The 26,417-nt window shown below is 42.2% G+C and overlaps 1 protein-coding gene across 8 annotated transcripts in view; it reads left to right on the plus strand.

Moving 5' to 3' along the window:
• Positions 1-26,417, plus strand: part of PALM2AKAP2 (PALM2 and AKAP2 fusion) — a 550,991-nt gene that overhangs the window by 434,220 nt on the left and 90,354 nt on the right. The window contains exon 1 of one of the 8 annotated variants that reach the window (XM_073021831.1): positions 16,327-16,452. The exons of the other annotated variants lie outside the window; for them this stretch is intronic. Within the exon in view, the coding sequence (XP_072877932.1) occupies positions 16,435-16,452 (18 nt within the window). The 5' untranslated portion in view covers positions 16,327-16,434. Of the gene's footprint in view, positions 1-16,326; positions 16,453-26,417 lie in introns of those variants that run through there. 8 annotated transcript variants of the gene reach the window in all.

A 26,417-nucleotide genomic window follows, 5' to 3' on the forward strand; every position in this document is an offset into this window, starting at 1 on the left:
AGCTCACTGCAGTCTCGAACTTCTGGGCTCAAGCGATCCTCTGGTCTCAGCCTCTTGAGTAGCTGGGACTACAGGTGTATGCCACCATGCCTGGCTGTTTTTCTATTGTTTGTAGAGACAGGGTTTCACTACATTGACCAAGCTGGTCTTGAACTTCGGGACTCAAGCAATCTTCCCACCTCGGCCTCCCAAGCAGTTCCACAATTATACTCCCAAAGTGCTGGGATAACAAGCATGAACCACTATGTGCTGGCCTAAAGTTAATACCTAAAATGCTAGCAATTGTGCAGCAGATCAATTGTTCATCCTTCACACGGATAAAGTAGCTTTGAACATGGAAATTCTCTAAGCCTGACTGCCCCCCCCCCCGCTTTGGGGGTTTCTAGCTGATATTCTCTTACCCCCGAAGCACCTGCACTATTGGTAATTCTTCCATTTTTCATTACTTGATCCTTCTGTAAACTTTGAGTAAGTCAGAAATTGGTCCTCATTGGGACGATGGACCGCAATTTTCAGAACGATAATCCCAGTTTTTAATTTTTTAAAAAAAGTTTTGTTTATTTATTTATTTTTTTGAGAGAGAGTTTTGCTCTTGTTGCCCAGGCTGGAGTGCAATGGCGCAATCTTGGCTCCCAGCAACCTCCGCCTCCCGGGTTCAAGTCATTCTCCTGCCTCAGCCTCCTGAGTAGCTGGGATTACAGGTGTGCGCCACCATGCCCAGATAATTTTTGTGTTTTTAGTAGAGATAGGGTTTCACATGTTGTCCAGGCTGGTCTCAAATTCCTGACCTCAGGTGATCTGCCCACCTTGGCCTCCCAAAGTGTTGGGATTACAGGCGTGAGCCGCCACACCTGGGGAAGGGCCTCTTTTAATGAAAAGGTGAGGGGGCACTACTCCTATTCATTAGTGCTCTACCCTTATGACCTAATCACCTCCCAGAGGCCCCACCTCCTCATTCCATTATATTGGGGATTAGGTGTCAACATATGAATTTTGGGGAGACACAAACTTTCAGACCCTAGCAGGGACCCTGGAAAGGATTCTCATTGTGCAGAGTATGGATAAACAGTGATCTTAGAGCAGTTTTTCCAGGGTTGTTAGAGAGGGCTGAACTAGAAGTTTCCCCACTGTGCCTGGAGTGCCCTGGGTTGGTTGAGTGTAGGGTTTAGAAGATAATTTTGTCAGGACTCTTAAGCTTTTAGTCTTTTATGAGTTAGAAGAGTGTGGATATGTAACTGCCACCACACCACAGCAAGTTCCCGCAAGAGAGAGGATTCCTCAGGTGGCCATCCTATCCAGACTCCATGGCTCTTTCCAGGGCATTTGTGGGAAACCTGTGGGGCTAGGACTGAGCTAGACTTTTTCTGTAGCTGAGACTGGTCCTGCAGACCCATTAAAGGTACCATGCCATCCCCCAGTAAGGGACAGAGAGGGACCCTCATTTGCCCCTCTTCCCGCCCAACAGTTGCCTGACTTCAGCCTTAATGCATAGCTCATCCAGGGTCCTCCTGAGCTCTCACCTGGTGAGGCGTGTGTAGAAGGTGTGAGGAAGGCCAAACCACATTTTCCTGGCAGTGGTTAACTGACCGTTTTCAGCCGCCTCCCAGTACAGCTGACTGCATCAGCTTACATTATCAAGATGGCATTCCCGTGGTGGGATAATACAGCATCTTTGTCTGGAGTGATGCCTCCCATAAGTTTTTTTGATGCCTCCTACAAATGGAGAAAGACACCATTGTTTAACCATTTTTATTTGGGTGGGTTGGAGGAATGACTTTCCCAAAGGAATAAATCTTAGTTAATATTCCAGAAATTCAAGTACTTCTCAACCCTAATTGAAAGGCACTTTCAATTAAATTAAAATCAAGGTGGAGTTCATGTGCCATGTGCTGTGTGATTCTAAAGCCATGTTTTAGCTTGGCAAATTAGTATTTTGCATCAGAACATTTTATACTTGCAAAGGTTAGCAAGAATTTTCCTCAGACACAATTACAGGTGAGCAGAATTTATTCATTTTTGGGGAAAAAGTGAACAGGCTGTATTTGGAAACTTAGAGCCTATCCAAAGCGCTTGATGATTCCTGTTTGGGATCATTTTTCCTTTAGAGAATAGTTCAGATCAGTATTAAATACAGGGCAGAGATGGACTCAAGAGTGGGACGCATTGCTTTTGACTGGAATCACAATGTGTATATCATTTTAAATATTCTTTCTGTGGTATGTTTCATTATCGAAACAATCTATAGCCTCCAAAGGATGAAAGGTGTTATAGTGTGAGTGGCATAGAGGGTGTTGAGATAGAGGAATGAAAAGAGAAGAAATCTTTCCCTCTCCACTCACCATTCATAGAGGAACTAAGTTTTACCTTCTAGGGAATTCCCTGTAATTCCCAGGGATGCCTTGTTCTTGGAAGTTCCCACGCAGGGTGGTAGGAGGAGCTAAGTGGGAAGGAATGTATATTTCTTGAGTGTCAGCTGGTAAGTTGGTTGCTTTACCTCCACTTTTTTAGAGACAGGGTCTCACTGTGTCACCCAGGCTGGAGTACAGTGGCGTGATCATAGCTCACTGCAACCTTGAACTCCTACCTCCGCTCTTTTACTTAATCTTTAGAGTCATCATCATTTTTCAAATGGAGATACTGAGGCATTTGGAAGTCACGTAACCAGCCAGGTGTCCCACAGCTACATAATGTCAGGTCAGTTTTCCTACCCAGCCCCTTTTTTTTTTTTTTTTTTTTTTTTAAGAGAGTCTCGCTCTGCCAGCCTGGAGTGCAGTGGTGCCATCTCAGCTTACTGCAATCTCTGCCTCCTGGGTTCAATTTTTGATTTTCCTGCCTCAGCCTCCCGAGTAGCTGGGACTACAAGCATGTGCCACCACGCCCAGCTAATTTTTTTTTTTTTTTTTTTTTTTGAGATGGAGTCTTGCTCTGTCGCCCAGGCTGGAGTCCAGTGGCACATCTCGGCTCATTGCAAGCTCCACCTCCCGGGTTCACGCCATTCACCTGCCTCAGCCTCCTGAGTAGCTGGGACTACAGGCCCCTGCCACCACGCCCAGCTAATTTTTTTGTATTTTTAATAGAGACAGGGTTTCACCATGTTAGCCAGGGTGGTCTCGATCTCCTGACCTCGTGATCCACCTGCCTTGGCCTCCCAAAGTGCTGGGATTACAGGCGTGAGCCACCACGCCTGGCCCTCTCCTTCTCTTACTAAACCAGTGCTATAGGGGCTTGTTACTACAAGTGTGGTCTGGGTACCTGCAGCATTCCTGTCATCCAGGAGCATGTTAAAACTAGAGTATCCTGAACCCCATCCCAGACCTACTTAATCAGAATCTGCGTATTAGTAAAATCCCTAATGATTCCTGAACATGTTACTGTGTGAGGAAGCTCTGCTTAGAGGAGGAAGGTCTGGCAATTACCACTATGCATCCTGGCCAAGACTCAGGACTTGAATGCATGGACTGGACCCGAAAGATTGGCTTATCTCAGTGAGGGAGGAAGGGTGCTACTAGAATCTAATAGAGACCAGGGATGCAGCTAAACACCAGGGATGCAGCTAAACAACACACAGGACACCCCCTTCCACCAACAAAGAATTATCCTGCACAAGATATCAATGGTGCTGATGTTGAAAAACCCTGGTCTAATTGTCTAGATCTAGAATTCACGTCTTGTAGATATGTTTTGGTAGCCTCAGATGTATGCAAATCTCTAGGAAGTAGATCTTAAAGGAGTTGATACAAATTGCAGTGTGCTATGCAAATGGGAATCTTTTTATTGGGACTTGAAAAGAGAAAAAGAGCTTAAATTGAAGCATGAAAGATTTCCATTAGAGTTTTGAGAGTGTCAGACTCTCAAACAATAATATCAAGGATGCAGTGGAAAAGTTTCTAAGCATGTACTGAGTACCCACCACTGAGGGTGCTACAAGGCAACATTCCCTCCCATTCCCAATCCTGCCTGGCAACAGTGCCTTCTGTTTCTTTGTTTTATTCCTAAGACTTGCCCTGGCCTTTATTCTACCTTTCAGTTCTCAAGCAAGATATGCTGGGTCAGTTGTGCCACCTGGAGGCTGGGGGAGGAATGCAAATAAATGAATAATTGGTAAAGGGAGCCAAAGCCTACCATCTTTTCCTACCATCTTTTCCTCCCTGCCTGTTTGGATCCACGCCTCACTGTTTCTTACTCAACTCCTTCAATTCCACGACACTATAGCCATTTCCACTGGTGGACACCTATCCTCTCTCCCTCCTTCTTTCCCGTGCTCTTTAGATCCTGGCCCAGAACGTCTGAAAAGATCTGTCCTCCATCCCCTATCTCTCTCCCTTTTTTTCTTCTCTTTCTTCCTTTTTTTGAGATGGAGTCTCACTCTGTTGCCCAGCTGGAGTGCATTGGCGCGATCTCACTGTAACCTCTACCCCCCGGGTTCAAGTGATTCTGCTGCCTCAGCCTCCCTAGTAGCTGGGATTACAGGCATGTGCCACCACGCCCAGCTAATTTTTGTATTTTGGGTAGAGACAGGGTTTCACCATGTTGGCCAGGCTGGTCTTGAACTCCTGACCTCAAGTGATCCGTCTGTCTCGACCTCCCAAAGTGCTGGGATTACAGGTGTGAGCCACTGTACCCAGCTGATGGGAAATGTTTTGAAGTGAAATTATATCCAATAAAGAGCTCCTGTCATTCATCCAGTTGTGAGAGTCCCTTTGAGAGTTGCCAAAAATGTCTACTATCTTGTTTTTACTCTTAAATTAACATTCTCTTTCTTGAAGTACAGAATTCTAAAACAGAGTTGGTGTTTTTTGTTGTTGTTCTATTATGTCTTCCTGCTTTCTTTAGTTGTTTGTACTAGAATAATCATTTTCTACTACTTTTTTGTGGACATTATCCTTGAAATAGGTTATTCTAGACAAATTTTGGAACCCAAACTGGATTTAAGACCAAGGCATTCCAAGAAAAATAAAATCCTTTTGCAATTTCTATGCATCATCTTTTCATAACTTTCATTCTCCCTTGCAAAGGAAATGTGGGGCTGTGGATGTGAAAGGAGGTGTGGGCAGTGACTGGTCAGCTGCAGAACATTCAAGCCTGGCCTTGGGACTCAGAGGCTAGGGCAGAAAAAGTCAGAGTGCTCGGCTTCTGGCCAGAGTGAAATGTGTCTTCCCAGGACTGGGAAGCCTGTGTTTTTTCACTCACCATCTGATCTGCTCCAGAGGGCTATACATTAGAAAAATAGGGAGCTATGGAGAATGACTGGGGATGGGGATCATGAGAGCAGTGTCTATGAAGGATTATCATTTATGCTCAGAAAGGGAAGATTTGGCACCTGGTCATCGATTTTTAGTACAGTAATTGTCTTGAGAAAAGTATTTGAAAATCAATGTTAGAAACAATTTTTAAAATACATCAGTCTTAAAGGTACATAAATGAGAGGAAGAAAATCAGAGATCAGGGTGCCTGCAAGATGGTCTACTAGGCTTTTTGTTATTGTAATTTGTGATTGAATGCCCTCTGTGGGCCAGGTAATTTTTTTTTTTTTTTTTTGAGATGAGTCTTGCTCTGTTGCCCAGGCTGGAATGCAGTGGTGCAATTTCAGCTCACTGCAACCTCCGCCTCCTGTGTTCAAGTGATTCTGCTGGCTTGGCCTCCCAAGTAGCTGAGACTACAGGTGCGCACCACGATGTCCAGCAAATATTTGTATTTTTAATATTTACCATGTTGGCCAGGCTGGTCTCGAACTCCTGATCTCAAGTAATCTGCCCACCTTGGCCTCCCAAAGTGCTGGGATGGGCCAGGTAATTTTGTTTTAACCTCACAACTACTCTTTGGGGTCCTTGGATAGTTTTTAATTCCGTTTTGAAGACGAAAAAGTGAGATGAATTGGTCAAGGTCAGGCCCACAGGCCCTATTTTTTCCCCCTTGCATTGTTTCTGTGCTGAGTGAGAACTGGTGCTAAGACAGCTGCTGTCTCCATAACCTCTCATGAGGAAAGCGGGTCGATGGGTCCAGGAGTTTTTGTTTGTTTGTTTGTTTTAGATGGAGTCTCGCTCTAGTGCCCAGGCTGGAGTGCAGTGGTGCGATCTCGGCTCACTGCGACCTCCGCCTCCCGGGTTTGAGCGATTCTCCTGCCTCAGCCTCCTGAGTAGCTGGGAATACAGGTGCCTACCACCACGCCCAGCTAATTTTTGTATTTTTAGCAGAGACGGGATTTTGCCATGTTGGCCAGGATGGTCTCCATCTACTGACCTCGTGATTCACTTGCCTCAGCCTCCCAAAGTGCTAGGATTACAGCAGGAGTTTTTACTCTAAATATTAAGTTAAGCTTACAAGTTAAGCTACTTGTAAGCTGTCTGAAGGTCTGTTTCCCTGAATGTGCAGTTCCTTAATTTTAAAGGCAATCTCTGCTTGTATGTCTTCTTAGAGACCTTTGTCCCGTTAAGGTAACCTCCACTCCCAGCCCACACCCTCTAAAGTACCTTGTCACATCTCATGAACTCCACAAGGGTCCTCTTGGGCGTGATAATGTGTGTCACCTCTTGCAAGATCCACTAAACCCTCTTTGCCACATGTTATGCTTTTCAAAGCCTGCCTGGAAATATGCTAACAAGAATCATTGTACAACTAACTTGCAAATACTTGAACAAATACAAATTAACAATTACTACAGCTTTATGAAGAATGCATCCAAACCAAGGACAGAGTGAACAGAGGAAGACATAATACAATGTATGGGTACAATTTAATAAAACCTTGAACCTTTAACATGGGCCCATTTTCATCCATGCATTGTGATCAAGTTTTGTTCAGAAGGGTGTAACTTAACTTTGAAAAAAACTACACATTTTTATGTGTTTTCAGTGAGTTTAATCTTCCATAAGCACAGATACTCTGTTATAAAAGTGAGTTTAAGCTGCTTATTGATAATGAATGTTGACTGAACGTCAGGCCCTATTTCCAGTGTCATATGTGGATTGTCATATTTAATCCCCATAACAATGTTTGATAGAGATACCATTATTTTTTACATATATATTTCTTTCTTTCTTTCTTTCTTGAGATGGGGTTTCACCCTGTTGCCCAGGGTGGAGAGTAGTGGTGTGATCTCGACTCACTGCAACCTTTGTCTCCTGGGTTCAAGTGATTCCCCTGCCTCAGCCTCCCGAGTATCTGGTACAACAGGTACGCACCACCATGCCTGGCTAATTTTTGTATTTTAGTACAGACGGGGTTTCACCATGTTGGCCAGGCTGGTCTCAAACTCCTGACCTCAAGTGATCTGCCTGCCTCGGCCTCCCAAAGTGCTGGGATTACAGACGTGAGCCACCATGCTGGACAAATATTATTATAATTTTTTGTTACAGATGAAGAAATAGACACAAGGGTTTAGAGCAAGGGTACACAGCTAGTGGCAAAGTCAGGCTTGGAATCCCTATAGGCTAGTGGTTAGAAACAGTCTCTTAATCATTCCTGTTTTTATTATGCTGCCTTCTTAGTGCTTAATACAAACTAAGCTTGCTCTCTCCTTTTTCTATGGTTGGGGGTATAAATCTCAGTCCATAAACAAAGCCTTACAGAAAAATAGCATTTAAATAAAATTTTATTTTAAGTTCCAGGATACATGTGCAGGACCTACAGGTTTGTTACATAGGTAAACGTGTGCAATGGTGCTTTGCTGCACCTATCAACCCATCACCTAGGTATTAAGCCCCACATGCATTAGCTATTTATCCTGATGCTCTCCCTCCCTACCCCTACCAAGAGACCCTAGTGTGTATTGTTCCCTTCGCTGTGTCCATGTGTTCTCATTGTTCAGCTCCCACTTATAAGTGAGAACATGCGGTGTTTGGTTTTCTGTTCCTGCATTAGTTTGCTGAGGATAATGGCTTTGAGCTCTATTCATGTCTCTGCAAAGGACATGATCTTGTTCCTTTCTATGGCTGCGTAGTATTCCATGGTATATATGTACCACATAAAAAATAGCATTTTAAAACTTATGTAAATTAATTTTATCTCCAAGCCTTCAATCTGTCCCACTATAAGAAAATGTAACCTATTATTTTTAGACACTCCCACCCTAGGATTACATGCAGGGCCTAAGGTTTTAGAATGTGCTTGGTTGTGGGATGTGGTCCATCCAACACCTGTCTACAATGGTTTCAACAGTGATTTCTAGCACATGTGTTATCTTAGTTTGCTAGGGCTGCCATAGCAAAGTACCACAGCCTGGGTAGTTTAAACAACAGAAATCTATTTTCTCATATAGTTTTGAAAGGGAATTAAATGTTGGGACCCCAAACCTATTTAGCCAAAGGGAAAAGTCAAAATGAGAACTGGGTCACGCAAACTGGCCTCCCCTCTTTGGTTCCTAAATAAGATGGCTACAAGATGAAAAGATAACCTGCCTTCCCCATATTTTGCCCAAAGGGAAATTCCTGGTGAGCTGTTAAAACTTCACCATGGCAACGCAAATTGATAGCTTGTCTTATACAGGTGGTCACCCAGGCCCTGCCAGACTCAAATGCATATCTGATTGTTCCCCTACCCCACTGTGTCTGTGCTATCTTATGTAAAACGCAGATTCTCCACATTTTTTCCTCTGCCCCTTTTGTTTATGTGAAAACTGTGTGCTTCTCAATATCCCACCTTTTCTCCTTTAAATTTGGAGTCCTCAAAATTATTTTTGGAGAAAGGCATAGATCTGTCTCCCAGGCGTGTTCTTAACTTTGGCAAATAAATCTCCTAAAATGATTGAGATTTATCTTGTCATTTTCTTCCATTGACAGAGGCTAGAAGACCAAGATCAAGGTGTTTGCAGGGTTGGTTGCTTCTGAGGGCTGTGAGGAAAGGTTCTGTTCTAGGTCTTGGCTTGTAGATGGGTGTCTTCTCCCAGTGTCTTCACGCTGTCTCTCCTCTGTATCCAAATTTCCTCTTTTTTTTTTTTTTTTTTGGAGACACAGTTTTGCTCTTGTCGCCCAGGCTGGAGTGCAATGGCATGATCTCAGCTCACTGCAAACTCCGCCTCCTGGGTTCAAGTGATTCTCCTGCCTCAGCCTCCTGAGTAGTTGGAATTACAGGTGCTTACCACCACGCCCAGCTAATTTTTTTTTTTTTTTTTTTTTTTGTATTTTTAGTAGAGACAGGGTTTCACCATGTTGGCCAGGCTGGTCTTAAACTCCTGACCTCAAGTGATCCGCCCACGTCAGCCTCCCAAAGTGCTGGGATTACACGTGTGAGCCACTGCGCCCGGCTCAAATTTCCTCTTCTTACAAGAACACCAGTCATATTAGAGTCATCCGCTCTAAAGACTTCATTTTAATTTAATTACCTCTTTAAAGACCCTGTCTCCAAATACCATCACATTCGGAAGTATTGGGGGTTAGGACTTCAACATAGGAAGTGGAGCAGGGGTTGGGTCAGGGGTGCACACAATTCATCCCATAACACATCTCCACAGCTTTTGACTGTTTCTGTCCACGTGGTCAAGTTTGAGGCTGTCTACCAGTTCATGCAGGCATGGGACAGGTCAAGGAAATCCTTGGTAAGTCTGGGAACCTGGAGCCTGAGGCCTCTCTCTTTTTTTTTTTTTTTTTTGAGACGGAGTCTCGCTCTGTCGCTCAGGCTGGAGTGCAGTGGCCGGATCTCAGCTCACTGCAAGCTCCGCCTCCCGGGTTTATGCCATTCTCCTGCCTCAGCCTCCGGAGTAGCTGGGACTACAGGCGCCCGCCACCGCGCCCGCCTAGATTCTGGAGAATGTCATCACGCGAGAGGCCTCTCTTCTTTGAAGCCTTGCCAGTTCCCTTAGGAGCTTCCAGGGACCAAAGTGAAACACCCAGGGGTGGAGGGGGCAAGGAGCCTTTCTAGAACACCTTGCAAATCTTGTTGATGGCTTAGATGTTTACAAAACCCTAGAAGAATCTTACCTCCTTGATATGAGATCCCGGAAGCAAGGAGTTAAAAGCCTGGCTGCCTACTTAAGGAGGAGAAGGGGGGAGTGGAAGTAAAAGACGACATTGATTATGATATAAAAAATGTTAATAGAAGGAGATTTTTGAAAGCTAAAGAGAAAATTCAACTTGAGTCCCCTAGTAGTGTGTGTGCTCATCTTCCCAAGATGGAAGTGCCTCTCCTGTCTGACCTCCTAGCCCAGCCTCGGTCTGGAACACATTGGGTCCTAGGCAGCTAGTAGTGAATTGGCTCAGAAAGTGTTTGAGGGCTCAGGTGAGTCCAGGAATAATGGCTCACACCTGTAATCCCAGAATATTGGAAGGCTGAGATGCGAGGATTGATTGAAGCCAGGAGTTCAAGCCTGTATAGTTAGTGGTATGTCCTCAGCAGACGCCACAGGACTGTGATTTGAAGAGAAGGATATGGGTTGAACTGCTTCCTACTGCCACAGCAGCTCTCTGGCCCCGGAACTGGGGCAGTTCCTTCATCATCCCACCTCTGTCATCGCAGGAATCCCAAGCTGTCACACTTCTCAGTATTGTTTCCTTTGCAATTTGATGTGGACTTGGCACATTTCCAAGGTGGAAACGACCCCTCATTCGTTATTTTTGGGACCTCGGTGGCCCCATGATAAGGGAAATGATGGATGCCTGGACTTGTCCTCTGGCACTGAGCACCAGATATCGGGGCCCTCTACAGGACCAGCCTATGAGGCAGGAAGAGGTTGAGGTCTTAAAGACATACTTCCTTGGAGTTTGATGTTTCCTCTTGCTTTCACAGCTCTCAGAAAGGGTTTGTTCTGGGGTGACCTGCAGGTTGCAAGGCTGTGGAAACGCAATGGTGACAGTGTTGAATGGCTTGTCCCTGTCAGTGAGCTTTGGTGTCATACCAGCGGGATGACTTTCTGGTGGACGGCCAGCTTCCTGCACTTCCGTGACAGCAGGCTGACGGCCCCACAGAGGCATGGCTGTAGACATTAAGACATTTCTGTAGACATTTATTCTGGTTGTTGTCCTTTTTTGTCTGTTATTTATTATTTATTTATTTATCATTATTTATTTAGAGACAAGGTCTCACTCTGTCACCAGGCTACAGTGCAGTGGTGCAATCGTGGTTTATTACAACCTTGATCTCCTGAGCCTAAGCGATACTTCCACCTCATCCTCCTGAGAGGCTGGGACCACAGGTGTGCACCACAATGCCTGGCTAATTTTTAAATTTTCTGTAGACAGGGTCTCACCATGTTGTCCAGGCTGGTCTCAAACTCCTGAGCTCGAGTGATTCTTCCACCTTGATGTTCCAGAGTATGGGGTCATAGGTGTGAGCCATCGTGCCTGCCCAGTTTTTTAATTGTGGTAAATACATAAAATGTAAAATGTACCTTCTAAACCATTTTTTAGTGTCCAGTTTTGTGGTATTAAGTACATTCACATTATTGTGCAACCATCACCACCATCCATTCACAGAATTCTTTCAACTTGCAAAACTGAAACTATACGCATTTAACAATAACTATCCCTTCCTTCTTCCACCTTCCCCAGCTCTTGGCAACCACCATTCTACTTTCTGTCTCTATGAGGTTGTCTACTCTAGTAACCTCATATAAGTGAAATCACATATTTGTCTTTCTGTGACTGGCTTATTTCACTTAGCATAATGTCCTCAGTGTTTATCCATGTTATAGCATGTGTCACAATGTCCTTCCTTTAAAAAAATTGAGTAATGTCCCATTGTGTTTACATGCCACATTTTGTATATCCATTCATTCATTCGATACGTGGGTTGCTTCCACCTTTTGTCTTGCCCTTGTTTTTGAGAGGTTAATCCATCTATGAGGTCCTCCAGGCATCAAAAGAATTCCCCAGTTCTCTACTTTCAAGAAGTTCACTATCCCTAGCAAAGATGCAAAGAACAGATACATGAAAAAGTAAATCATGGCGCAAAAGGTGTATGAGACACCAGTTCAAGATGTATCCTATGAGCGTAGGTGTAGATTTGCAAAATGGCTGGCGTGGAGTTTTTGGAAGAGGATGGCTTAGAGAGAGTATGGACTTAAAGCAGAGTTAGGAAGCCCAAGCTCAAATCCTGGCTTTGTGACTTCCTATCCTTGTCGCTTTGAGTGAATTATTGAACCTGTGTAAGCTTTAGTGTCCTCATCTGTCAAATGCAGATAATAGTACTTACCTCATAGAGTTGTTGAGAGGATTAAGTGAGTAAATGTAGGTAAAAGATGGGCATGGTGACTCATGCCTGTAATCCCAGCACTTTGGGAGGCTAAGGCAGGAGGATTACTTGAACCCAGAAGTTCTAGAGCAGCCTGGGCAGCATAGTGAGACCTTGTCTCTAAAAACAATTTAAAAACTTAACTGGTCATGGTGGTGCACACCTGTAGTCCTAGCTGCTTGGGAGGCTGAGGTGGGAAGATCCCTTGAGCCCAGTAGTTCTAAGGCGGCAATGAGGTGTGATCACACTATTGCACTCTAGCCTGGGGAAGAGACCAAGACATTGTCTCTTAAAAAAAAAAAATGTAGATAAAGATTGAAACAGCTTGGCACACGGTTAGAACTCAGTACTAAAATATAAAGGAGATAACATATTGCCCACCAACATTTTGGCTATTTTTAATATATTGTTCTTGTCTTTTTTTTTATTTCTTTAATCATTTTATTTTACATATTTTTTATTTTATTTATTATTATTATACTTTAAGTTCTAGGGTACATGTGCATAACGTGCAGGTTTGTTACATATGTATACTTGTGCCATGTTGGTGTGCTGCACCCATCAACTCATCAGCACCCATCAACTCGTCCTTTACATCAGGTATAATTCCCAATGCAATCCCTCCCCCTCCCCCCTCCCCATGATAGGCCCCGTGTGTGATGTCCCCCTTCCCGAGTCCAAGTGATCTCATTGTTCAGTTCCCACCTATGAGTGAGAACATGTGGTGTTTGGTTTTCTGTTCTTGTGATAGTTTGCTAAGAATGATGGTTTCCAGCTGCATCCATGTCCCTACAAAGGACACAAACTCATCCTTTTTTATGGCTGCATAGTATTCCATGGTGTATATGTGCCACATTTTCTTAATCCAGTCTGTCACTGATGGACATTTGGGTTGATTCCAGGTCTTTGCAATTGTGAATAGTGCCGCAATAAACATACGTGTGCATGACCACAGATACTCTTTAGTATCTGTTTGCTGCAGTTTTTGCAGGTATTCATGGTCCCTATTATGCCTTTCCTATTTTACCTCCTTTTCAGATTATGATAGTTTTAGCAAAGAGAGTATTCAGTTCTAGAGACTCATGATCAAGGAAAGAGAGAGCTCTTCATTTGGTTTTATCAGATAATAGAAAATAATAAGTATGACCTGACTTTCTTTGCACTGGGAAGATAGAGAATGGGGAAGGAGAATGTCATTCTAACGTTAGTCTGTTTTATCGAACTAACGAAGGAGTTAGCTTTCTCCAACTCTGGGCAGATTACCGAGAGTGGGATGCCAGGTTCCAGTCTGTTTTGGGAGAACAGTGCTATCATGGCTGATCTCTCAATTAAGGACTTCATATTTAGATTATTTGAATCTCAAACATTGAAATACTCTCATTTTTCCAGCAATGATAATTAAGAAAACTTTGTAAAGTTACAAATAAAGTGAAATTGAAAAGGTTTGCTGAATGAAGTATTTCACTATTGAAAGGCCTTCTAGAATGTAGGTTTCAAACACATGGGCTGGCTGGTGCATTACTTACTCTATTCCTGTTTGACTGCTGCTTGGTATTTCCCACCGAGGAGTTTATTGACTTCAAGGCAATTGAATCCATTATTAGCCAGGAGAAGAAAACATCTGAGTTTCCTTCACCCAACAATAGATTTTTTTAAATGCATTGTGCACAGTCCTCTTAAAAAAGGCATCAATGGTGGGTGGGTGTGAACAGAGGAATTTCCTCCTCCGCCCTGGCTGTTGCTAAGCTGTAAGCTAATATTGTGAGAGACAAAAAGTATCAAGGTCTCAGCTTTCTTTCAGATATTGCTTTGTGTTTCTGTTTACTAGTATTAATGAAAATTTCTCTGAAAATGCTGGTTAAAACTGAATGGTTTGTACTTTAATTTGCATACTTCTGAGCTTTGCTTAGATTAATGCAAGGTGCCTAGGCTTCCTAGACATCTCCTAGAGGTTCTTTTTTTTTTTTGGTGTTGTCTTTCTAATGGAATTTCTGATCAACAGTTTCCTTTATGTGGACAATTCCTTAATCTGCTGAAGTAGGTAAGGTAGTTGTGCTGCCTTAAAATTTATTTTTATATTTGTCATTAAAAACAAACATGAAACTTGGAGGTTTGTCTATTTAAATTTTGACACTTTCATTTTGACAAAATCTTTTAAGAATAATGATAGGCAGCAGTGATTGAAATACAATTTGTGTGGCTTTTAGGCAAGTGAGCATTTAGCCAGTAAGAATTTCCCATATTGGGTTTAGAGTTGTATTTGCTTATATTCCAAACTCTCTCTCTCTTTTTTTTTTTTTTTTTTTTTTTTTTGGTAAGACGATAATTTTGAGTATCATTAGAACTTGGGGCAGATAGAATTACAGAACATGGAATGTATAATCCTTTTGGGATTTATATCTTAGTTAAGTAAACTTTCATGATAGGTTGGTTAAGGAGGACAAAGTCTCCAACAGATTTCACTTGGCTGATTTTGTTTTTCTGTTATTTTTCTGTTTTCCTGATGAGGCTTCTGTACTTCTCCCTTTAAGAAGGCAACTGAATAGCATGAAAATAAGGGGTATGGGTGGTGGTAGTTGCTGAGGGGAATGACAATGGGATTGGTAACACAGCATGCTAATATCATGCAAATAATGAGATGATACAGGAATCTCTGCTCTAGTGGTGGGTCTGAGGTTTTCTCTAGTGAGGGCAAAATTGGAGCTTTAAAAAAAAAATTAGATAATTTTTTTTGAGACACGGTCTCCTTCTGTTGCCCAGGCTGGAGTGCAGTGGCGCCAACACAGCTCACTGCAGCTTCCACCTCCCCCAGGCTCAAGTGATCCTCCCACCTCATCCTCCCGAGTAGCTGGGACCACAGGTGTGTGCCACCACACCTGGCTAATTTTTAATTTTTTTTTTGTAGAGAGAGAGTCTTGCCATGTTGCCCAGACTGGTCTCGAACTGCTGGCCTCAAGTGATCCTCCTGCCTCGGCCTCCCAAAGTGTTGGGATTATAGGCATGAGCCGCCACACGCGGCCTGGAGCTTTCTTAAAAGAGAACTTTCTTGGTTTGCCACACCTCTGGGTTAACAAGGTGCCAGAGATAATTAACCCTTGGTTGGGAGAATGTGGGACTGTTCGCTATGGAAGGATCTTACAGTAAAGAAACGAGACCCTAATGTAGGAAGGGAGCTAACATTTTTCAGTGTCACCTTGACTTAATTTGCAAAATGTTTTATTTTCTGAAGCCCAGTGTAATTCACATATGCACCAAGAACAAAGGTCTCTAAAGAGAAGAGGTTGTAGGGAAAGAGCCCAGCAGAGGTAGGGAGGCCAGAATGAACCACTGAGTTATTCCACCTGTCAAAACCTTGGTTTTGTAAACTGCAAAATAGGGCCAGTAATACCTAGGATTAGCCGCTGCTGTTAAGAATTAAGTTCAGTAACAAGTCCGACATGGCTGGCACATGCTGTTTTCAATAAACAGAAATTCTGCTCCCAACCATTCAACATCAAATGAGCTGACCTGCAAAACGTATTTTGAAAACTACAGATATTAATTTTCATTTCTGTATGCCTGTTAGTTGACTTCAAAACATTTGTTTGTCCCAGGAACAGAAGAGAAATATCCTTTGATCGTGAGACAGGTTCGTTTTTAGTGTGTTGAGGCCACTCCATGTCATTCTTGTGGCTTGTTAATGTGGTTAATTTAAACCCTTCCGTATTCTTGATGGGGCAGAACCTTCAGCTGTTTTCATGTTCATGTTCTGGGGTGTAAATTTCTAGGCAATCTTGTGGGCCTCTGTCAGCTCTGAGATTAAATGACGTGTGCATTTGCTTATTGGATTCTTAACTCTAAAACCCTGCGATGAGGACAAGGAAGGAGAGCCAGGAGTCACTGAGGAAACAACAGCTTCCACATGGCCCATCTGCTTTGCAGAACCTGTGTCTTTGGGGCACAAGTGAGCTGGAGGTGGAGCTGCAACAGAGTGAGTCCTCGTGGCCACTCGCATGCACTGGCTTCCGCCTGGTCTGATTATCAGGAATGATGCAAACATGATTCAGAGATAGTTTTATAAGAATTTTTACTTTGGTTAAATCATAATCAGGCAGCTATTTCCGTTTTGCTAATGTCACTTGATTAGCTCAAGATTCCCAACCCTTATTGTCCTGACTCATTCATGGGAGGCTGCTTGCTAAGTAATCGTGAGACCCAGGAGAGGAAGAAGGTTGGCGGCCATCCCCACCCGAGGGGCATCCTGGAAAACTCCAGAGAGGGAAGCCTGTGACCATGACTCCTAGCAGAGCGGTACTGACAACCTAGCCCGAAACCCGTAGTGGAAACACTTTCACCTACTCTCATACATTCATCTTCCCCTGAGAGGAAGCGGAGCCAACATCATCCAGTCCCATTCTGCACTCAAACGCAGTCTCAGGGAACCTACGGGAATGGTTCAAGGTCACATGCTTGTGTATGGCAAAATTCCAAATGCAGACAGACCGCTAAAATTACGGGAGGGGGAGACCTTCTCTTCTCTTTCTACTTTAAACTATTTTATATTGTTTGGGTAGTTTCCAAAGAACAATGACTATTTTAAAAAGAATTTTAAAAAGTAAATTTAAAAACTAAAAAGTTTTAGGAACTAAATTTTAAAATCTCTGTTTATTTATGATGACTCATATTTTAGAAGATGAAAAAAGAGCCTCATCAATTCTTCAGTCAAATCCTCTCATTTTTGTAGACCAGAGGACTGAGAAAAGTATAAGTTGGTCAATTGTGATAAGCTGGATAGTGGCAGAAAATCTGTTTTAAAACTTAGTAGGCTCACTGGGATGATTGAAGCTCTGTGTTCTGCTTAATACATGTTTAACTCAGATGACTCCATGCTGTACCATAGAGGCGCCTGACCTTTGGCTTTGGGGTCCATGAGACCCGTCAGAACATGGCACTTTTGATGTCTTCATGACCTTGAGTATGCTACTCTTCCTCTTTACATTTCTGTTTTTTTCGTCTGTAACTGGGTGTAATAATAACCATCTTGCAAGGTTCGAATTAGAAATCAGAGGCCAGGTGCAGTAGCTCATGCCTGTAATTCCAGCACTTTGGGAGGCCGAGGCGGGTGGATCACTTGAAGTCAGGAGTTCAAGACCAGCCTGGCCAATGTGGTGAAACCCTGACTCTACTAAAAAAATACAAAAATTAGCCAGGCGTGGTGGTACGTGCCTGTAGTGTCAGCTATGTGGGAGGCTGAGGCAGGAGAATCACTTGAACTCAGGAGGCATAGGCTGCAGGGAGCCCAGATTATGCCACTGCACTCCAGCCTGGATGACAGAGCAAGACTCTGTTTAAAAAAAAAAAAAAAAAAAAAAAGAATTGGTAGAACCCATCTGAAATTGCCATTTTTATAGGTCAAATGGTCAAATATTAGGAATTTCATATAGTTCAACTCAATGTTTAGAGAATCTGATAGGTACTCAGTAATAGTTACTATTAGAGATGTAAAAGGGGATAAACATAAAATTCTTATGGCTGCTTTAGCGAGGTCCCAAATGTTATCTTCTCCTCTCTAGGAAATGACTAACAGGAATATAGCTTTTCACTTTTTTAAATTGGTAAAGATCTTCTGTGACTTTGGAAAGCCTGCCACTTACTGAGGGGCCACCTCTACTCATGGCTCCCAGGATGTAGTCTATCTTATTGACATCTTTGACAGTTCACAGCTCAGTTCACTTTCTCCCTCTCTATGCTTGGTCACTTGGATGGATACATGTCCTCTGTAACTCCTCCTTCTTTCAGTTATCTTTCAGTGAAGATCAATTATTTTTCATTTAAGAATCTTTCTGTGCAATGATTGTTCTATGCCCTGATACATAGAAAATGGGCGTATTTTCTAATTACTTAGCACTGCCATTGTTTCTTGTGGGTAAGTTTCAGCTAAAATTATGTCTATAAAATTCCCTCAGACTTAAGAAGTATTATTGAGTGATAGGAACCTGGGGGTAATTTGGGAGATGCCTGTGCTCTGCCCATCACTGTGTTATTAACTAACCTTATATAGTCTTCATAGGACTTTTTTATATATGTACAAGATCAGTAAATCATTCTAAGTCAAACATTTGGTTATCTGTGATTTTCTCACCATTTCATGTTTATAGATAGTGCAGATAGTGTTAGGGAAACAGTGAAAGGTGAGTTATTAGTAGTTCATACTATTAACTCATTTTATTGGAATTTCCAGTTTTTCCTTCTCAAAGTTTTTCTCTGAACCAGTATAACCCTAAACCTAGGGAAGTACCTGCTTAAGCTTGTTGGTAAAATATAGAATCTTAACTACATTCCAATGTAAAGAAAACTGTTGATGTGGGCAAAAATGAGGGGGAGGAGAGGGAGAAAGAAGTGGCAGAGAAAGTAAGAAATTCTAAATCTTCATCACTTTCCTTAGGACTCGGCCACGAGGACAAAAAGAGCCTCTCATAACCCAAAGTCAAACTGCCCACTGTTGCTAGGGATGGCGGGCTCTCTTTGGACCAGCTCTGTGGCTGAGGCTGGCAAGGGGCCCATCAGAATGGAGCGGTCCCTGATCTATCAAAAGTCTCAAAAAACTGCCTGCTGCTAAGCTTGGGACTTTCCAGAATCGTGTGGATGATAGAATTTGCTTATAGTGTCATGCATGGGAAAGGAAGAGAAACTAAAGGCAGACTTTAAAGGAATTACTTATCTCTGCCCTCTAGCATCTCTGAGAATTGTGCTAAGGATTTGTTGCAAGGATGGGGGTAGATGAAGAAGCCATTGGTTTGAGTGAGATTTGGAGTTAGGTGTAGTAATCCTTGGGTGCTGGCGTAGTGTCTTGTTTGAGGGAGCAGTGTTCATAGGGTATAAATGCTATAGAGGTGTCTGAACCACTTGGAGCCACAATCTGTCCACATGATCTTGCCCTTCAAATGCAGCCTGCATGCCCAGATAACCCACCTTGGGGAGTAGCCAAAACTCAGGCTACTCTGTCGGCTGGCATTCTTTGTCCCCTGACTTCTGCCCCAGCTCCACCTTGGTTGATACCCCAAATGCCCCTTCTCCTCTGGCCTACCTAGCCTGCTTTCTCCCCTTCTTACTTGGTTAACTTTGCATGTGACCATTTTGATTCTCTAAAGAGAATCATTCAATTAGAAAATGGAAACCTGAGGCAATGAGAGAGAGGAGACAAGCATCACTGTTTATTTTTATATTTTATATTTTATTTTTATATTTCACACAGCACCAAGCCCAAACTGTTAAGCATTGCCTTAGGAAAGGTTTCTACCATTGTGCTTGCCAGGTATAAGAAAGGAAAATTACAATTGATTCTGCAATTTCTTTTGTAATAATCATAAATTCCAAAACACAGAATGAGTCTTTAGTGCGAAGCCCTGAAGCCTCTATCTGCAAGTCCATCTTAATGACAGTTGCTGTTCTGAGCAAGAATGCGTCATTGCTGGTCTTGTGTTTTCAGAAAAACACAAAGCTTTTAGGAAATAAGAAGCTTAAGTAAAAAGACTACAGGTTGTTCTCTCTGGGGAGTTCCTGGACACCCTCTCAACTGGGACACTTGAAGTGAGCTGCATGACCTGAGCTGAGAATTGCCATGGCTGATACAGCTTTTATAGGGTGTTTTACATGGACACTTGACACTCTTTGGATCACTTTGTGTGTGATCCAGACTCAAGCCAGGGTTAGCCTAGCTTGTTGTTTTATCTCAGTTAAAAGCCTTTTGTTAAGAGAACAAACAAGAAAGTTCAGATAGGTCAAGAAAGCCAGCTCCAAGGATATATCTAGAGGGCAAATCATATTTATTTTTCAAAGTTTCCCCAGGGATTAAAGGTTGCACATCTAAATGTCACCACTTCTGTGACTTTGCAGATAAACATTAGAGTTACCTTTGGCAAACTGCAGTGACTACATTATGGGATTTCCCTTTGGGAAAGTTCTGAAAAAGTGTTTCCGGGATAGTATAGTTCTTAAATGTAACTAACTAACTTATTATGAAATTCTGTTAGTTTTTTTCTAGAGGCTGAACATTGATTGCTACTTAGTATACCTTTTTTAATGATTATATCGTCCCATCAGGATACTTACACAGCTGCATGTGTCTTCCCACAAAATACATATTGATGGCAAAGGGAATATAGTAACCTGGCAGTAGAGAAACTTGGCAGATACCACCCTTATCAAATAATCAAGTCTAACACCATCAGTAATTGGACAGATTGGCATTGTGCACCATTCGATGAGATGCACAAAGAAAAACACAGCATCGCTTCTGTGATATTCCTGCACAAATGCTTAAGTTGGATCTAATCATGAGGAAATATCAGATAACCCCAAATTGCGGGATGTTCAACAAAATAACTTATCAATAATCTTTAGAAGCCCCAGATTAGCTGGGCATAATAGCTCGCGCCTATAATCCTAGCTACTTGGGAAACTGAAGTGGGAGGATCCCTTGAGGCCAGGAGTTTGAGGCTAGCCTAGGCAATATGGTGAGACCCCATCTCAAATAAATAAATAAGTAAAAGTCATGAAAGACAAGGAAAGACCAAGAAAGTCCCCCAAATTGAAGGAGACTAGAGACATGAGACATGGAAGCCTGGATTGGATCATTTTATTGGTAAGAAAATCATTGGGACCAAGATTGAAATTTGCATGAGGTCTGTGGTTTAGATGGTAGAATTCTATCAATGTTAATTGCAAGATTTTGAGGCTAGACTGTGGTTAGGTGGAAAAAGTCTTTGTTTTTAGGAAATGTACCCTGAAGTATTAGGAATAATGGTGCATTATGTCTGCAACTGACTCCAATAGTTCACAAAAAAAAATTATAAACACGCACATGCATATACACACACCATGTAGTATTCTAATTTTCAGAACCAGCAATGGGTTTTTAAAATGTCTCCATACGCCCGGTGTCATGGTTCATGCCTGTAATCCTAGCACATTGGGAGGCCAAGGCAAGTGGATCACCTAAGGTCAAGAGTTCGAGATCACCCTGGCCAACATGGTGAAACCCCATCTCTACTAGAAAGACAAAAACTAGCTGAGTGTGGTGGTGCATGCCTGTAATCCCAGCTACTTGGGAGGCTGAGGCAGGAGAATCCCTTGAACCCAGGAGGCAGATATTGCAGTAAGCCGAGATCACGCCACTGCACTACAGCCTGGGCAACAGAGTGAGACTCCATCTCAAAAAAAAAAAAAAGAAGTCACTATAAGAGATGAATTAGAAGAATGGGTTCTTGAATGCAGGCACAATTATTTTTGTTGTCAATTGACAATCTTGAAAAAATTCTGCTGAATATTGGTGTGCCAGCTGTTTCTTACACCAGACCTGTAGTTCACCCCTACTCTTCTGAGGCTTGAATGGAAAATAATTTCTAATGTGTTGTAAAATTTACCAATTTGGTATTGCTGCTGTAAACAGGATTTTATCTAGGGCTTAGATAAAATTTTATCTAGGGCTTATCTTCAAATTCCACTATCAAGCTAGTACATAAAATTGTTTGAAAACTGAATCAGATTTTTATGAATATTTAATTCGTAAAAATGTATAATTTCCCTCTAATACTTCATTTTTCCTGATTATGAAAATAATGCATACTTATTATAGAAATGTAGACGTAAAAAAGTATAAAAAGAAGAAAAGAAAACTCAATCCTAATTTTACCACTCAGAAATGATGTGCCACTGGTAACATTTAGACTTATTTCCTCCGAATATGTATATTTTAAACTACACTCATTCTCTTTTTTTCTTTTTTTTTTTTTTTTAACCTCTATAGTCACTCCTATAAAAGCTACCCCTATTCTTGTGATATCATTCTACAATGGACTTTTGTATCCTAATGTTTTTACTCACTTTAGCATAAGCATTTTCCCATGTAGCAAAGTTTCAGATATTTTACGTTTTTGTTTTAAAATAATTTTAAACTTACAAAAGAGTTGCAAGAGTAGTACACAAAGAGTTTTTGTTTTCTCTTCACTAATTGTTAACGTTTCTCATATTGCTTGACGTATGTTATATAATTTATATGTCTATATTATATACAGATGTACAATTTTTAATATTTTTTTCTGAACCTTCTAAAAATAAGTTGCAGGTATCATGCCCCTTTTTATTACTTTAGTCTCAAAAGTGTTTAAAAAATTCAGGAAATTTGACATTGATACAATACTATTACCTAATATAAACTTTATTTTCAAAATTTGCCAGTTTTTGCAAAGTGACCTCTAGCATTTTTTTTTTATTTACCCCCACACCAGGATCCAATCCTGGATCACACTTTGTATTTTGGTATTGTCTCTTTATCACCCTCTAATCTGATAAAGCTCATCAGTCCTTTTTCTTTTTTTCTTTTTTGAGATGGAGTCTCGCTCTGTCGCCCAGGCTGGAGTGCAGTGGCGTGATCTTGGCTCACTGCAAGCTCTGCCTCTCGGGTTCCCGCCATTCTCCTGCCTCAGCCTCCCAAGTAGCTGGGATTACAGGCACCTGCCACCACGCCCTGCTAATTTTTTGTATTTTTTAGTAGAGACAGGGTTTCACCATGTTAGCCAGGATGGTCTCGAACTCCTGACCTCATGATCCGCCTGCCTCGGCCTCCCAAAGTGCTGGGATTACAGGCGTGAGCCACCACACCCAGTGATTGAGCCATTTTTTTATGGGTTACTTATTAATTTGAAATTGATCCTGGCATCTGTCAAGGTAACATTACAGTATCATTGCTTGGGGCTCCCTTTCACTTGCCTGTATGGATAAAGCATTAAAGTTTATTTTATGGGCAATTCATAACCTGTAGCACATGACGGAGGCTGTCACACAGTTTGTACCACGCCTGTGGTAGGCCCACACCGGCGTTTGTCTCAAACAATTCCAGTAGGCCTTTTATTCAATGAAGTGGATAGATTTGGTGGATACCACTCAGTGAGTCAGAGTTTTAGAATCAGTGCTCTCCATAGTTCATAGCATAAGCTCTGGAGCCTGAAAATCCTGGGCGTGATTCTCAGATTAACTACTTGCTGTGTGACAACAAGCAAATCCCTTAACCTGTCTGAGCTGTGGTTCCTTTATCTGTAAAAGGAAGACTGTAGTCGTACTCCTCTAACAGGGCGATACCCTGTTAGATGTGGATGAAATACAATAACACAAAGGAAGCCCTTGCATGGTACTTGGCACATGTGCAAGTACACATTCAGTGATAGCTTTCTAGTACATTCACTTCGAGGTTGTGCATTTACAGTGACCAAAACACTTTAACATCTTGTAATGTGGGCAAGTTCTCCCATTTGACAGATGAGAAACCCTAGACAGGAAGGGGGTTATCTGAACTAACAAAGCCATGTGTCAGGTAAATGGTGAGGCTGGGCATGAATCTGACGTCTCTGACTCAGGGGTTAGGGGGTCAGGGCTCTCTTCAGGATATCCACTGACTATTCCATAACTGAGTACATGGCAGTCCAACACTGTTTGGACAAATTTTGAATAAACCCAATGGTTCTCCTTTAGATACATCTTGATTTAGAACAGGCATTAGCAAATGTTTTCTGCAAAGGGCCAGATAGAAAATATTGTAGGTCTTGGCTGGGTGCAGTGGCTCATGCCTGTAATCCCAGCACTTTGGGAGGCCGAGGCGGGCGGATCATGAGGTTAGGAGTTTGAGACCAGCCTAACCAACATGGTGAAATGCCATGTCTACTAAAAAAACAAAAATTAGCTGGGCGTGGTGGCGGGCGCCTGTGATCCCAGCTACTCAGGAGGCTGAGACAGGAGAATCGCTTGAACCCAGGAGGCAGAGGTTGCAGTGAGCCCAGATGGCGCTACCGCACTCCAGCATGGGCGACAGAGCGAGACTCAGTCTAAAAAAAAAAAGAAAAGATTGTGGGCCTTGCAGACCATATGGTCTCTGTTATAACTACACGACAACCTTCTTTTGAGTTCTTAGACATAGTGAAGAACACTCCAGTACCTTGAGTCTGGCATATAATAGGTATTTGGTCACTGTTTGCTGAATATAGGAAAGCTTCTCTGTCTATATTTTCCTATGGTGAATTTTTCTGAATTTATGTATTCTTATCTATTTTTAAATAACTGTTTTATTTTAGCACTTATGAATTTTTAAGTTTTGTTTTTGTTTCATACTGTTCTGAAAGGACATTAAAAGCAGATCGAGAAAAGAACATTTAGCCCCAAATGTACGTTTAAACATATTTTCAGATATTCTTAGTGTTTGTTGTATATCAGTTTATTTTATTTTCATTCTCTTGCACTGAGGGTAGTTTCCAATAAAAACTCTGGAGAATTTAGACAGCTTTTGTTTTGATTAGGAAGATATTTCACTTGCACTCTTGTACTACTGTTGACTCAAATAATTAACAATCATGGCTGAGCAATTTGTTCTTTCGAAAGTAAACAACCTCCCTTTGTAATCTGGAAAAGAATCAGCTGGTGGATACACGTGGAGTGTTTGCTCCAAGAACATTTCTCTTGGTGTGGAAAATGGCAGTGGTGGCCTCCTGACTTTCAGGTCGAAATACATTTAGCTGATCTTCGTCAGCAAAGGTGTCAAACAATAGCAGTTGGTTATGACAATTAATTTTAGGAAATGTGTGTAGTTAATTTGAAATATTGCCCTGGGCAGCTCAACCTTGGCTGAATAAGGATGTTTTCTTTTAAAATCGGTACTTTGCTGCCCTCAGTGATTATTCCCTATTAACCCGCCAAGAAATATTATTTCCCTTTTGTATGATTTGATGAAGTGCCTCAAAAATCTCCTGGTTATGGTCAGCATTTCATCTGATAGGAAGCGAATGTATCTTTCTGGTATGCAGTGAGGAGTGAGAACACACAGCTTATTTTACTCTTCAAGCTTGCCTGTAAATTCCAGCACTTTGAGAGGCCGAGGTGGGCAGATCACCTGAGGTCAGGGGTTCGAGACCAGCCTGGTCAACATGGCAAGGTCTACTAAAAATACAAAAATTAGCCAGGCATGGCGGTGCATGCCTGTAATCCCAGCTACTCGGGAGGCTGAGGCAGGAGAATCACTTCAACCCAGGAGGCGGAGGTTGCAGTGAGCCGAGATCGTGCCACTGGACTCTGGCCTGGGTGACAGAGTAAGACTCCATCTCCAAAAAGAAGAAAAAAAAAAAATACCTACAAGCTGAGATGTTAGGTTAATCTTCAGTCTCCCTAGGTTTTCCCACAAGAAATAGCGTAGAAAAGACTCAGGGAAAAAAAATCATCATGATTCAGCCAATAACCAGGGCAGGGCTGCTATGTCTAGAAGGTACATACAGAGCATGATTCTATGTATCTGTCTTTCTGCACTTGTTGCCTACTGAGAGAATACAGAGTTTTATTAGAAGGTCGCTGGGCATGATGGCTTACACCTGTAATCTCAGCACTTTGGGAGGCCAAGGCAGGCAGAAAACCTGAGGTCAGGAGTTCAAGACCAGCCTGGCCAACCTGGTAAAACCTCATCTCTACTAAAAATACAAAAATTTGCTGGACGTGATGGCAGGAGCCTGTAATCCCAGCTACTCAGGAGGCTGAGGCAGGAGACTCATTTGAACCCGGGAGGTGGAGGTTGCGGTGAGCTGAGACTGTGCCATTGCACTCTAGTCTGGGTGGCAGAGTAAGACTCCTGTCTTAAAAAACAAAACAAAACAAACAAACAAAAAAACTGAAGGTTGAGGATCCCTATCTGAAAAATGAACTTTGTTCTTTCTCTTCGTCAGTTTTGTCAGCATGCATTCAGCAGCTACCACACGCTAGGCATAGTGCCAGGCAGCCCTGACCGCTGTTAACCTACTGGCGATTTGAAGACTGCATCCCAGGAGACCAATCCAATGATAGTGATGGAAATTGGCAGGGAAGGTTGCTTTAAGGTCTTTAGTATCTTCTATTTTCCTAAGAGAAAGAGAACTTTTGGGAGAAGCCATACATTTTATCTCTTTTCATCTTTATGCCTTATGTTATCAGAAAAAGATTTAATAGGAGTTGCCAATAAGGTTGATAATTCTAGACCATCAAAACCATAGAGGTGTGATGTCAGGTGTAGTGAGAGATGGGAAACACGATGTAAAATGTCTGCATGACTCACATGTGCTTAGTGCTGTAGCAGAAGTAGAAGTTGCTGTCAGCTAACTGATTTTCTGTTTCTTCTGTCTATAAAAGCTGTGCCCATTGTTAATTTAGTTGATATGTTGAATTTTTAAAGTTTTTATTTTAATTAATTAATTAATTAATTAATTTTT

The sequence above is a fragment of the Chlorocebus sabaeus genome, chromosome 12, assembly GCF_047675955.1.
Source record: "Chlorocebus sabaeus isolate Y175 chromosome 12, mChlSab1.0.hap1, whole genome shotgun sequence".
Taxonomy (NCBI): Eukaryota; Metazoa; Chordata; class Mammalia; order Primates; family Cercopithecidae; genus Chlorocebus; species Chlorocebus sabaeus.